The sequence below is a fragment of the Dipteris shenzhenensis genome, chromosome 19 (genome assembly GCF_047967505.1).
Source record: "Dipteris shenzhenensis isolate YYH24624 ecotype China chromosome 19, Dip_SZ_1.0, whole genome shotgun sequence".
Classification (NCBI taxonomy): Eukaryota; Viridiplantae; Streptophyta; class Polypodiopsida; order Gleicheniales; family Dipteridaceae; genus Dipteris; species Dipteris shenzhenensis.
Window position 1 is genome coordinate 11,829,794 of NC_141614.1, and position 13,354 is coordinate 11,843,147.

At 37.7% G+C, this 13,354-nt stretch overlaps 1 protein-coding gene across 1 annotated transcript in view; it reads left to right on the forward strand.

Moving 5' to 3' along the window:
- Positions 1–12,336: 12,336 nt before the first annotated feature.
- LOC147890081 (12S seed storage protein CRB-like) overlaps positions 12,337–13,354 on the forward strand; it is a 3,220-nt gene continuing 2,202 nt past the window's right edge. Inside the window, exon 1 of the mRNA XM_087390204.1 lies at positions 12,337–12,419. Within this exon, the coding sequence (XP_087246330.1) occupies positions 12,337–12,419 (83 nt within the window). The remainder of the gene's footprint in view (positions 12,420–13,354) is intronic.

Here is a 13,354-nt window from a genome sequence, read left to right on the forward strand (position 1 = left end):
ACATGATGCCCTTGGGGTGTGGCATGGGGTGTGCAATAGCTTCAACATGATGCTCTTAGGGTGTGCCATAGTAGCCTTTTAGCCACGTTCTTGAATATAGGCATCTATTCCAAACAATACATAACTTTCAAACGTTTTCAATAAGGGAGAGTATCAAATATAGAGAGTCTGATCATGCTAGCTGGAGGTGTGGAGATGCTAGTATTCATCCAATGCCTCAACCAACACCTGGATTTCATGATTGAACTAATGTTGCCCCACTACATACAATTGCCTTTACAATGCTTTCTACCAATGCTTGTAATAAAACTGATGGGTGTCGATATAAGCGTCGATATAGAAGTTGGAATAAGTGTCGAAATAAGTGTTGATAATACTTATTCCAAGATGAACTTTGTTGCAAACTTACAAAATTTTCCATGCCTCACTTTTATAAGATACATTCTGATTTTTCCATTGTCCATTGCATGGAAATTGTGTTAAAACCTTTAGTATAATGTGTAGCATCTTAATTTTAATAACAACAATGAAATTATGTTAGCGCACTGGGAGTTTAATCACTTAGTGTACTAGTATTGAACTTTCTTGATGCCATCCTAACTCTTTTATGATACATCTTGTTGATTTGAGTAATGAAAACAACCTTACCAACACATCAATCTTTGTTCACACATTTGCTCTATGAGTAGATGTTTGAGGACTTGAAGCTTGATTAGTATTGCAATTGCACAAAGTTTCCTAACTTGAGGCGTTGTGACATAATGTATGTTTTTTTTCCTTGGCATTGTCGTTGGATAAGAAGTGGGAAATGCATTGCCTTGCCTCCATCCATGGATTGTTTGACACTAATATGTTTTGTTATCCTGAACCTTTTGCTTTAGAAACGCCAAGGACCTACTCATGAGCTTTGGGGTAATCTTAACTTTCTTACTTGCAACGACAATGTACTTGATACTCTAAGTCATGCTTTTAGGGATTTTCTTGACTTTTTTCCCCCTACTATTTTTCAGTGTCACTTGACCTCCATGTAATTCCATCCCCAAAAGCAAATTCTGTACTTTTGCATTAACATGTAGAAAATTGTTTTGACATCAAAGCCTATGCATAAACCGAAGGCGAATATAGTAACTTGTCCACGAGCGTACTTCAAGATGTAAAGTATGAATGCCTAGTCTCTCCAAGGGTATAGCAAAAATGTGGTTCCTTCCTATCACGGTCGGGGGCTTTGTTACAAGAGAAATGCCATTTTCCCATTGAAAGTATCCCTTTTGCATTGTTTGAGGGTGGCTATAGTACACGTAGACGTACTTTGCATTTACACTTGTATCACAACAAATGGCCTACCAGTTACCTTTCAACTTGGAATATTCAATTAATAATATTTTTCCTTTCTCTTGCCTTTGAATTGTTGATACGATGTGTGTTCTTTTAAAACTCATTTGGAGTCTTAACTGGAGCAAGCCACAATATGTCCTATTCATATTGGACCAACTTCTTCATCTTCTTGATACAGCACAAGGCCTTGTTCTCAATGCAAATGCTTATACTCCATGGCTTGTTCTTTTAACCAATTGAGATTCGTCCATTTTTATAGCAAAAAACAATTTACCATGCATTCTTCCATGAATGAGAAATTTGTTAGAATACATTAGACAAAATAGCATGATGAAGTACTTATGAATTTGTTCTAGTTGAGGTACTTTAGATTGATAGACACTCTGTTATAATAGCAAACTAGAGATTTTAAATATGGCTATGAAGCTTCACAACCACCTACAACATCACAAGCTACATGAATCTCCCTTGTGTCCACATTGCCTTGGAAGTCCCTCATGAACTCTCAAGCAACTTGCACAGAATATGAGATGGATTCAATAAATGTTGTAGAGTATGGAGTTTCAATATTATTTCTACCATCACATCTTACATGAAGTTCCATGGATGTTGTAGAGAAGAATGATTTATGTGGGTAGAAATTGACACCAACCTACTATACCTATACCAAATTCTCGTACACACTTACACATATATCTTTGTATGTAAGTTAATCATTTGACATATCTGAGATACGCAACAGACTTGACAAAAGGCAAGAACTAAAGGCAAGTCGTTCAAGGTAGGATCAAAGCTAGTGTACCTCTGCTCGTCGGGACTCGATCCGTGCATTGCACTCCTCTCCAACCCAGGTCCTTCCATGGACTTTTTCATGCTTGCTATTTTTCCCAATATACACGTGGGGGTGGGGGGGGGGGCATTTGGAAGGTGCCACATGACATCCTCTTCCATTTGCCCCTAGCACCCTCTAGTGGGGCTCTTTTAAGAAGCATACCAATGGTCCAACTCGAAACCTAAGGGTACTTTGCCCCCTTCTTGGTCCAAACCACAATTTTTAGCCCCAAAGCATTACTTGCCAGGGGTTCTAGCACACCAAGCAACCCATGAACTTGCTCCTTGTTTTCCCAGGGTCCTGCCCACATGCATGCACCAGAAATCACGCCCTTGTGACAACTAAGCCTAGTCAATCTCTACACCTGAAATCCTGGGTATTTGTGGTATGGGGTGCAGATGCTTGGGAAGCCTCAAGCTTGGTGGGTGATCCAACGTACTTAGTTGGGAGGTGAGCTTGCCAGCTCCCCCTACATGGTCCTTGCTAATCTTGTGGCGATTTGTAGGTATCGAGTGCTCGTAGTAGTCGATCTTGGATACACTCAAGTATAGGCCTAGCTAGCCCATACTTGAGTGCATGTTTTATTTGGGTTCGCCTCAATGAGCAAGGCAAGTGACCTTAGAGGCTCATCTTTGACATGCTCTTCAAGAGCCATTACAAACCTACTTGGGATTTAGCGTAGCAAATGCAAATGTAGAGGTGTGATAGACACCCGTAGTTTATGTAGGGTATTTTTTCCCTCATGATGTATTCATTTTTGGTCTCATATTCCTCTTTAGCCTTTCACATATATTAATAAACCTTTCTTTCAGTTATTTTTCTTTGAAGGCTGGGTGCCAAATTTTGGCAAGCATGCATAAAGATGACGAGCACTCTCTCTCTCTCTCTCTCTCTCTCTCTCTCTCTCCCCCCCTCTCTCTCTCTTTCAACTAAGGGCATCAAATACATCATATGAGAACCAAATGGGAAATGCACCAAATTCTCAAAATCTTGAAACACTTTTCATCCTTGGACCATCCCCATATAAGTTGTGTGGAGCCAATTATGATTTATCACATGCAAGCGAGAATATTTCTCGGTACTCACTTAAACCCTTATAATGATTCTATATTTTAGGAAAATAGGTACAATTTATTCCCAATAGTAATCCAAAACCACAAAGTGATTCATGCTCGAAAATCCCTCTTTTAAATGGTCTTGCATCAATCCCATACATGCGCTTAAGTGTTAAGACTTTGTAGCTTGAAATAGACCAACTTTTTGCCAATCTCGAATCCAAACAGAAACAGAAAGAGCTTGAAATTTGGATTAACTTTCCATCTAAATTACACATTAAAAGCTATGATCCTTGAAGTTATTTCTATGTATATGTGAAAGGGCACCCCCCCACCCCTCAAAAATTAAAGAAGCCACGTGGCATTTTGGTAGCCGAAATGCCTCGTGGCTTTGTTTTGGGACAGGTCCTTTTCAATATACATAGACAAAACTTAAAAGTATCATAAATTTTGATGCATGACTCAGATTGATTGAGCTAGTTCAAAAATGAAAATTACTTTTGGTTTGTGTGCTCCAATTTAGGATTTGTAAAAAACTTAAAGGTCTCTTTCAAGTTGCAACATCTTAAGCGCATGTACCGCGGAATGACGCAAGAGCATTTAAAAGAGGAGTTTGTGTGCATGTGTATGTGTGCTCTCTCTCTCTCTCTATATATATATATATAGAGAGAGAGAGAGAGAGAGAGAGAGAGAGAGAGAGAGAGAGACACACACACACACACACACACACACATATCTGTGTGTGTCTGCTCCTCCCCTTCTTCTCTCTTTGTCTCTCTCTGTCTCTCTCTCTCTCTCTCTCAACCTGAAGTAATAGCACCAAATCCATAGTAGTAGAAATAAAGTAATCAAATTCTAAAAACCTAAATTTTCTGCACTGCTCTCCTTCTCTCTCTCTCTCTCTCTCTCTCTCTCTCTCTCTCTCTCTCTCTGCCTCTATCTCTGTCTCTATCTCTGTCTCTATCTCTCTCTCTGTGCAAAGGAATCAAATTCTAAAATCCATAGTAGTAGAAACAATGGAATCAAATTCTAAAAACCTAAATTGTGTGCACTACTCTCTCTCTCTCTCTCTCTCTCTCTCTCTCTCTCTCTCTCTCTCTCTCTCTCTCTACATTTTGACAATAAAGAGAACCTTCCACAATATGAAACTCGATAGCATGCCCTTTGTCCCATTTGTGTTTTCAAGCATTTTAGGCCACATCGCACTTGTTTGGGATATCCAATTCTACTGACGTGTATCGTTGGAGCGGGAAAACCTGATGGTTGAAAATTTTGCTACTCCCATGAATTTTGAATTTTCACACCTCCTGCCCATCAAATCTTGGAATATTAAGTACTTACAATCTGCCCTTGCCCTACAACCTGCACAAACCGCGATGTGACCTTGCGCAGACTTTGGCTTGGCATAGTATTCTTTCGGGTAAAGTGTCTTCTATTCGTTGCTTGCCTCACAAGCTAGCTTCTCTGGGCTGATCATGTCTATGGCATCAATGGCAACATGCAGCTCGCCATGGCTTGCAAGAGAAGCAGATAGAGGCTATGAGACATGAAAGCTGAAAATCTTGGTCAAGGCACATGGAACAAATTACGGGTCGAGGATAGCAAAGGCACGGTATTGAAACGGAAACGGAAGACACTTTTGCAACATTTGCGAAGGGAGAAAGAACGAGAAGAAAGAAGCCTCCTTGTAGAGCAGCAGTAGCAAGAAGTGGTTGTAGATGCATGCATTATGGGGGTTAAAGGCCATTGTGCTTTAACCTGGGTTATGTACAATACTCAAACACACACACACAGACACACACATACACACACACACTCATATGGATGACATAGAAGATTAGTGTGTTATGCACCCACCAAAACTTGTGTGGCTCTTGTTTGGCTCTCCCTCTCTCTTACCCTCTTCCATTCTTCTTCTGTTGAGAGCACTCTCAACTAGTATAAGAGCCTCGGTGGTCTATCTGATGCTTGTGGGTGGTCTAGTTGAGCAAGGGCCACATGAAAAAGTATTGCTACAAGTTGAAAAGAGAGAAAAAGGATAAGAAAAAGAATGCAAATTGAGGTGCAAATAAGAAGGAAGAGAGTCCAAGGGAGGACAAAGAAAAAGTGAAGATCGAGGAGATCAATGCAGCTACATTGATAATAGTGACAATGACATTCTCTTCATGTATGGTTTGCCTGCAGAGTTGCTTACCACTTCATATGATGCATGTTCCTAGGATTGGATTTTGGATTCTGGTGCTTCATTCCATGTTACTCCTCATGGGGAATGATTCTCCACTTATGACAGTGGAAATATAGGTTGTGTGCATCTTGGAAATAACTATGCATGTGACAAAGTTTTCTTTTCCAAATGGGTCTGCATTTGTTTGAAAAAATGTGAGACATGTGCCTAAGCTGACCAAGAGTCTTATTTTAGCAGGTTAGCTAGGTGATGCTAGAATTTAGGCCATCTTTGGCTTTTAGAGTTGGAAAATTCAGAAGGGCTCTATGATTTTGGCAAGAGGTGCCAAGTGTGGGACATTGTATCCCTTACATGTATCAAGGGTGTTTGATAATGTTGTTGCAATAGCTAGCCTAAGTACTTCTTTGTGGCATTACTGATTGGGACACATGAGCTAGAATGGAATGAAACTCTTATGTCATTTGGGTTATTTACCACATTTGAGTTTTTATGACTTTGAATTCTGTGAGGATTGTGTCTATGGGAAGCAGACTAAATCAACCCATAGAAGAAGGGGAAAGAAAGAGCTTTAAAAGCTTGATTTGGTGCATTCAGACATATGTGGCCCCATGCCTACATGGTCATTAGAAGAGTTTGAACGGTGGTATTCCTAAGAGGCATGGAGTGGCAAGAAGCCCTCTTACTCTCATTTGCATATATTTGGGTGTGAGACATATGAACATGTGCCAAAAGAGCTCTGGAAGAAGCTAGATCCTAAGTTTAGGAAATGCATCTTTCTGGGTTATGGTGAAAGTGGAGAGATGGTGGCTATTGCCTCTAAGATCCAAAAGCAAAGAAGATCATAAAAATATATGATGTGGTCTTCAATGAGAAGAAGATGTATAAGACACCCATGAGGGATGTGGAAATGAGGAGAATAACTTTCAGGGATGTAAATCCCCCTGCATATGTTGATAGAAAACAAGCTAATGTGCAAGAAATAGTGCCACCAAGTACTACCATCAGTACACAATAAAGGGAAGATGATGGATCATCTATTGGTGGAAATGATGAGCCAAATGTGACTGATATGCAGGCGGGACAGCAAGCTAAAATGCCCTTGAGAAGATCAGCTAGAGTGTCTAGACCGCCTGAGAGATTTGTTCCAGGGGAAAACTAAGTGATGCTTACTGATTGCGAGGAGCCTTCTTGCTACAAGGTGGCTATGATGCATGGATTAGCACAAGTGGGAGTATGCTATGCAATCAAAGATGAATGCACTCATGAAAAATAAGACTTGGGATTTGGTTTCTTTGCCACATGGAAAGAAAGCATTGCCATATAAATTGGTCTACAAGATGAAGGTCATAGGTGATGATGCGCCTAAGTATAGGGCCCGCTTGGTTGCTAAAGGGTTCAAGAAAGAGAAGCATGTGGATTTGGATGAGATCTTCTCTCTTGTTGTGAAGATGAACACACTTAGATGCATACTTGGACTTGTGGCAGCAGTATAGGATATGGAGCTTATGCAGATGGATGTCAAGATAGCTTTCTTGCATGAGGAAATTTACATGGTATAGCTGAAAGGCCTTGAAGAAAAGGACAAAGAGCATTTGGTTTGCAAGATGAAAAAGAGTCTCCATGGCCTTAAGCAAGTGCCTAGATAATGGTATTAGCAGTTTGATTCGATCCCAGGTTTCAGAAGAAGTGAGATTAATCATTGCCTCTACACTAAAAGGGCTAAGGATAATAGCCTGATACTCCTAGCACTTTATGTGGATGATATGCTATTGGCTAGCAAGAACACTTATGAGCTGGATACACTGAAGGCCTAATTGCATGAGGCCTTTGACATGAAGGATTTGGGACCTACAGTTGATATTCTTGGTATGCACATCATGTGTGACTGGAGTAGGAAACTCGTTTGGCTTTCACATGAGTAGGTTACAAAAGTATTGCATCATTTCAATAACCTGCAATATTTTTACTAAAACAAAAATACAATGACATTTTGCAGCTCAGGGAAATTCCAAACTCTTGACTATCTTATCAGCCTCTCTATAGAGCAAGCATCTTACAACTCTTTAGGCTAGTCTGATGCACTATTATAGACCTTGGCACACACTCTTCTCACCAACTGCTTGCTACTCTCTGTCATCTTGTACGCCCATAGAAACTCCTTTTGCTAGGGTTCCTCTTCATCCTGCTCTTGACGCTCTATACATCATTGAGCCTCCACCATGTTCTACCAAAAGAAACCTACATCACGGGCTTGTGACAAGTACCTTAAAGGAATAGGAAAAATGATAGCCAGGGAAATAATTTTTCACCGTATCTATCACCTCCATATCAAACAGCCAGTTGCGAAGCATTTTCCCCTTGTAGTTATTATCCTCCCTCTTCTCCGGGTCAAGTTTTGCACGAAGGTCATCCAATAGTGTTCTCAAATAGAACATGAGCATTCCAACTTCTTTTGGGTATGCCATAGATTTACGGTAGGTCATCAGTCTAGAAAGTTTTGGGACTGGATTTCAGAATGAGCTCTTAGTTGTGTTGGCATTGCACTTAAATAGGGAGAGAGTTCATTGAGCCCGAACTTCTCATTCTTCTTTCATATGACCTCACATGTCCACCTCTCATCATTCGACTGAGGTGGGTAGTCTTCTCTGTCAGTGTGTTGGAACTCTAGCAAAGATATGCAAAGATAATGTGCAAGAAATGACTCCATACATGGAAGTTACAAAAAGAATCACAAATACATAGGGTGATGTCACAAGAATCTATGTGAACTCCAAAATGAATGAATTGTAAATGAATCCTAAATCCTAAATGAATGAATTGTATGACATTCATATTCATATTGTAATAGTAGAAACAAACCACAACGCTGGTGGCAGTTAAGATCCTAGTGTGCAATCCTAGTGTGCAAGACACTTTCTTGAGCTCGGCCTTCTCATTCTTCTTTCATAAAACCTAACATGTCCACCTCTCATCATTCCGCACTTAAACAGAGAGAGAGTTCATTGAGCCCGGACTTCTCATTCTTCTTTCATATGACCTAACATGTCCACCTCTCATCATTTGGTTGAGGTGGGTAGTCTTCTATGTTAGCGTGTTGGAACTCTAGCAAAGATATGCAAAGATAATGTGCGAGCAATGACTTTCATACATGAAAGTTACAGAATGAATCACAAATACATGGAGTGATGTCACAAGAATCTATGTGAACTCCTAAATGAATGAATTGTATCGCCAGCGCGGTGATTGGTTGCACACTAGGATATTAACTACCACCAGCAGCATGGTGGTTTGCTGCTATTATTATTATTATAAGATGAATGGCATACAATTTATTCATTTAGGATTTGTGGATTAGTTATTGGGTTTCATATTTCTCAATGTAAGTGCAGTTGTTGTTAATATATATATATATATATATATATATATATATACATACATATACATATAATATTATATGTATATGTATATATATATATATATATACATATAGATATAATATTATATGTATATGTATATAAATGCAATATTAAAATATTTCCAAAGTGATTAAAGTGATGTTTTCTTAGTTATGTGACTAGATGGTGTCCTTTGATAGGCCAAGGACCATAATGTGACAAGAAATATTTTGATAAAGCTTCACAAAGGCCACATGTGTCATTTCATGGTAGTACTTCATCACTTGTTCTCATGCCCATGCACACACACATGGTTGTCAAGCTTGTGTCCTAGCCTCTCTAGTTACATGCAAAGTCGTTCACAATGCACACATACTTGATTGATAGTTCACATTGACAAAATGTATAACTCAAAAATCTAGATTATATTGACTCTTGAAGTCATCCATGGACTTGGTACGAAACCAATGTACCTCTATTGAATTGATCTTGGATTGTTCCTTTTTTTAACTTTCACAATTTTAGCAAACTGGAAAGGAAATCCAATAGGATTATCTATTGCTAACATGACAACATCATACTAGCCGCCAAGTACTTTATGTTATTATTCCACATTTCAACAATCCTTTCCCTAGATATTTTAGACATCCTTACTTCAATTTAGATCTCTCTCTCATCCCAAAGGTAGTTCTTCCTTAATAGTGCAACCGAATGGGTACTTGTAAAAACATTCACAAGTAATCGACAAAACTTCTTTAAATGATTTGTGACTAGCCAAAAGCAGATATGCATTGGGGTTAAGGCAATAACTCAATGATGAAAGTTTGGGATGCAAAGGATGGATTCCTTCATGTCCACACCATATCTTTGAAATATGTTGCAATATGTTTGATTGTGTCTCTAATCTGGTCTACATCTCTATACCCTCCTTGGTGGATCGTTGCACCTCCTTTAGTGATTTTAAAGGTTGTAATGGAACAATATACAAATCACATTCTAGAAAACATTTCAATAACTTCAATCCTTTGGCTAAAATCCAACCATGATGTGGAAAAGATCATTTGCTAGAACAATGTTGTGTCAGTGTGACCTTTCTTGATCCAAAATTGTTACTAAGATCTTAACTTATTCATCTTCTCAATACAACGATTTATTTGCTCTTGCTCCCCAAACATGAAGCATCTTGTAATCCCTTATTACTAGTTTGGTAGAGGGACATAAAAATGTCCTAGGACACTTTTATTCCTGTTAACTAAACCACTTCCTAGAATTATGCAAAAGCTATTTTGGGGTTTTGATTATTTGCCATAATATCTTATATACTGAAAAAAACTTGGAATTATTCATGGATTGGAACTTGGACCTATTACTTTGAGTTCCACCTAAAACTTTAAGGTCAATCTAACACCGAAATTTCAAGTTGTTTTCTCAGGTTTTAGATAAGATGGCCATACTTCTTAATTAGAATGATTTTTTAATTATTTTATAAGTTCTAGAGTCTAAGGATAACTATAACACATAATTTTTAGATTGATTTGGAGCTAGATATCCATACTTATTATGATTTATGGTCTCATATGTAATTTTAGAGAATGTTGATAGTGAGGCAAATTTTGATCTTTTGCAAATTCATTGACATGTCTAGCAAGTTGCAAACTCAACCATACTTTGTATATTTCTTCAATAGGATATTATGGAGTAGATTGAATTTTTAGGGGACCTCCTATCATGTAGAACACCAAATTCAAACCGTATTTAGATTGTTCATTATGTTGTAATTCATGCTAAATTCAAGATACAAGAGTTGAAGGAGATCATAAGAACCTTCAAGACTTTAAATTACACTTATAGAGTGCCTCTAATAATGAATGTGTGATACCAATCAAAAAAATTTATATGCAGAACACTTATTTGCGGGATAATTCAAAACTATAAAAGTGAGTTCGAATGATGCGGAACCTGTTTTGGTAGTTGAGATTAGGAGCACTTAATCTCTTTAAGTTTTACCTTTCATTGTAATGTGGTGTCGTTCCCTTATGATATAATATTGTCATCATTAAGATATGACACTTTGTGGCTATTATGTGTAGTATATAAAGATGCTTCTTTATGCAATGCAATGTTCAATGCAACTGGCTAACCACTCTTGTTAATTGCTAAATCAATTTGCTAAAATGATTTTTAAATAAAGTTTTGTCACTCTTAGGTCTTTTATATACTTATAAACACTTCTGAAAAAATTCTCTCTCATTGAAATAATTTTTATTATCAAAGCATGCTAGATAAAGTTTCAAATATGAGTACTATTTGGGTGAAACGTCGTGTTACCATACATTTGTGAGAATTTTGTAATCGCATGTAATAGTTTTTTGTGCTCCTTATATTTTTAGAGAATAGTCCTATGAGTCTACCTTAAGCTCAAGAGAGGAAATCCCTAAAAAACACATGTACATCAAGTTGTGACTTTTTTGCCAAGACCTCAAAAGGACACTTTTATGTCCTGTTATGCTACCAAACTAGTGTTAATGTTATGTTTATGTTTCCCATTATTGGTTTTGGCACATATGCATCTTGTAAGATGTGGATCATTACATCTCCATTCGATACTTCTTTCATTCTTAGATTTATCGAGAATCAACTAAACATCTAATCAATATGTGTGGCCCATAGGATGGAAAAATATGCCTTTCTCTGCTAGCATGCAAAGATATGCTAATGCAATTTGATTCATATTCTCTCTTGGTGTGCTGTCAAGTTATATAGAAAAAAAATTAGGAAGAGGTTGTACATGATGTGCAACCTTCACCATGCTATAATTTATACCACCTCTTGTATAATGGATGGGTCACAGGTTCACTATAGGCTCTCTAGAAACTTTAATGCTTGTACAGCTTTGAGTGAAATTTGCCTCAATGCTCATCAATTTTAATATAGGTTGTCTCAAAATCATAAATTTAGTGTGATTTTAAAAGTTTACATCAACCAAAAATGGACTAGGATCTTACTTTATCTTTACTTGAAAGGATATTTTAGTGCAAGTTAGATTAAAAATTGACAATTTGCATATTTTTCTTGCCGTCCAATAAAATTGAAGCTAGGGGTGTAGCTTTGCATAATGACCAAGAAAGCATATTAGCCACTCATAAGAAGATAAGGGCCAACATGAAGACCAACAATGAGACATAGTATCAGAATTTGATGATGGGATTAGGATTTGCACCAAAGCATGAAATCAAAGAAATAGAGATCATCCTTAATAATTCTTAATTGGTTCTTAGAAGCTCAAGGATTACGGAAGGTACTTGTGGCATTGTTAATACCAATATACTAACATAGTCCTAATGTCAATTGCATGCTTTTCATGTGGCTATTCATCTCCAGAGCCTTGTATTCATCTAGGTGGCGATGTAACTCTTTTTTCTAGATAGCCAAAAAGGGTGTCTTTTAATCATACAATATCTGCAGATAAGGGATTTAAAAGATAGTCCTTGAATGCACGTGATATATAGGTTTTACATATAGTGACTCCCTGCCATGGTAGATCATGCAGCCAACCACATTAGAAGAGATAAAAGTGATCTTCTTTCTATCCATCCCATCAAAGTTGATGTGCTGAGGTACTCCTTAGGCTCTTGGTAGTGCTTTTATTGATCTTTGCTAGCTTCTTCCTTTCTAAAGCCTTCGTTTCTCAATGCTTTTGCAACTCTGCACAGCTGCTTGTTTTACAATCTTAACAACTAATGTAAGAGCCTTGCATGTAAATCATTTTTAGGAGAATCAAACTTTCATGACAAAATTATATAAACCTCTTCTCTTGCCTTGGACTTTGATTTATTTTGATCATGTAAAGCCTTCAAGTCCGCATGTGTGGAGCATAAGCCAAAGTCACAAAGCTTGGCATCTTCAATTTTTGAATTCATTCTTCCAAATCCTATAGTGATGTAGTTTGTTACGAACTCACCACGGTGCCCTTTCCATTCTCTTTGATACATGAAATTGATCTCACCCTTGGAGAAATCATTTCATAAGCACCATTGATAATTTGGGAGAGTGTCATCATATTTCTTTATAAAATCTTGTTGCCAAACCATAACATGTTGCCATGTCATCCGAGCACTCTCATATGTGCTATTGTTCATATACTGGGATCTTTGTATAGGTGATCTTCTAATCTTCATAGCCACTCATGTCCAAGGTAATTGTGATCATGTCTTAATGCTTTGTGACAAAATATCCTAGACCTAAATGAGCACTCAAACATAGTCATGTTCCTCTTCATTCTCCTCGGTCTTACTAACCATGCTAAATAATAGTTTTGATCATCCATATTCATTTGAACATAATTTTGAGAAATACTCTCAGCTTGCTTACTAATTCTTGTGATTGGTCCTTGCAACTTTAGACTGCAAATATTACACCTCCACTTTCCACATCTAAGATTGTTAGATAATCTCATGCCTTTGTAGGATTTTGACCTCGTACTCGTCTCCCTAAAGCCACGATTGCTGAAAGAGAAACATAAAGAATTTCACTCCTTCTATTCTATTTCTAA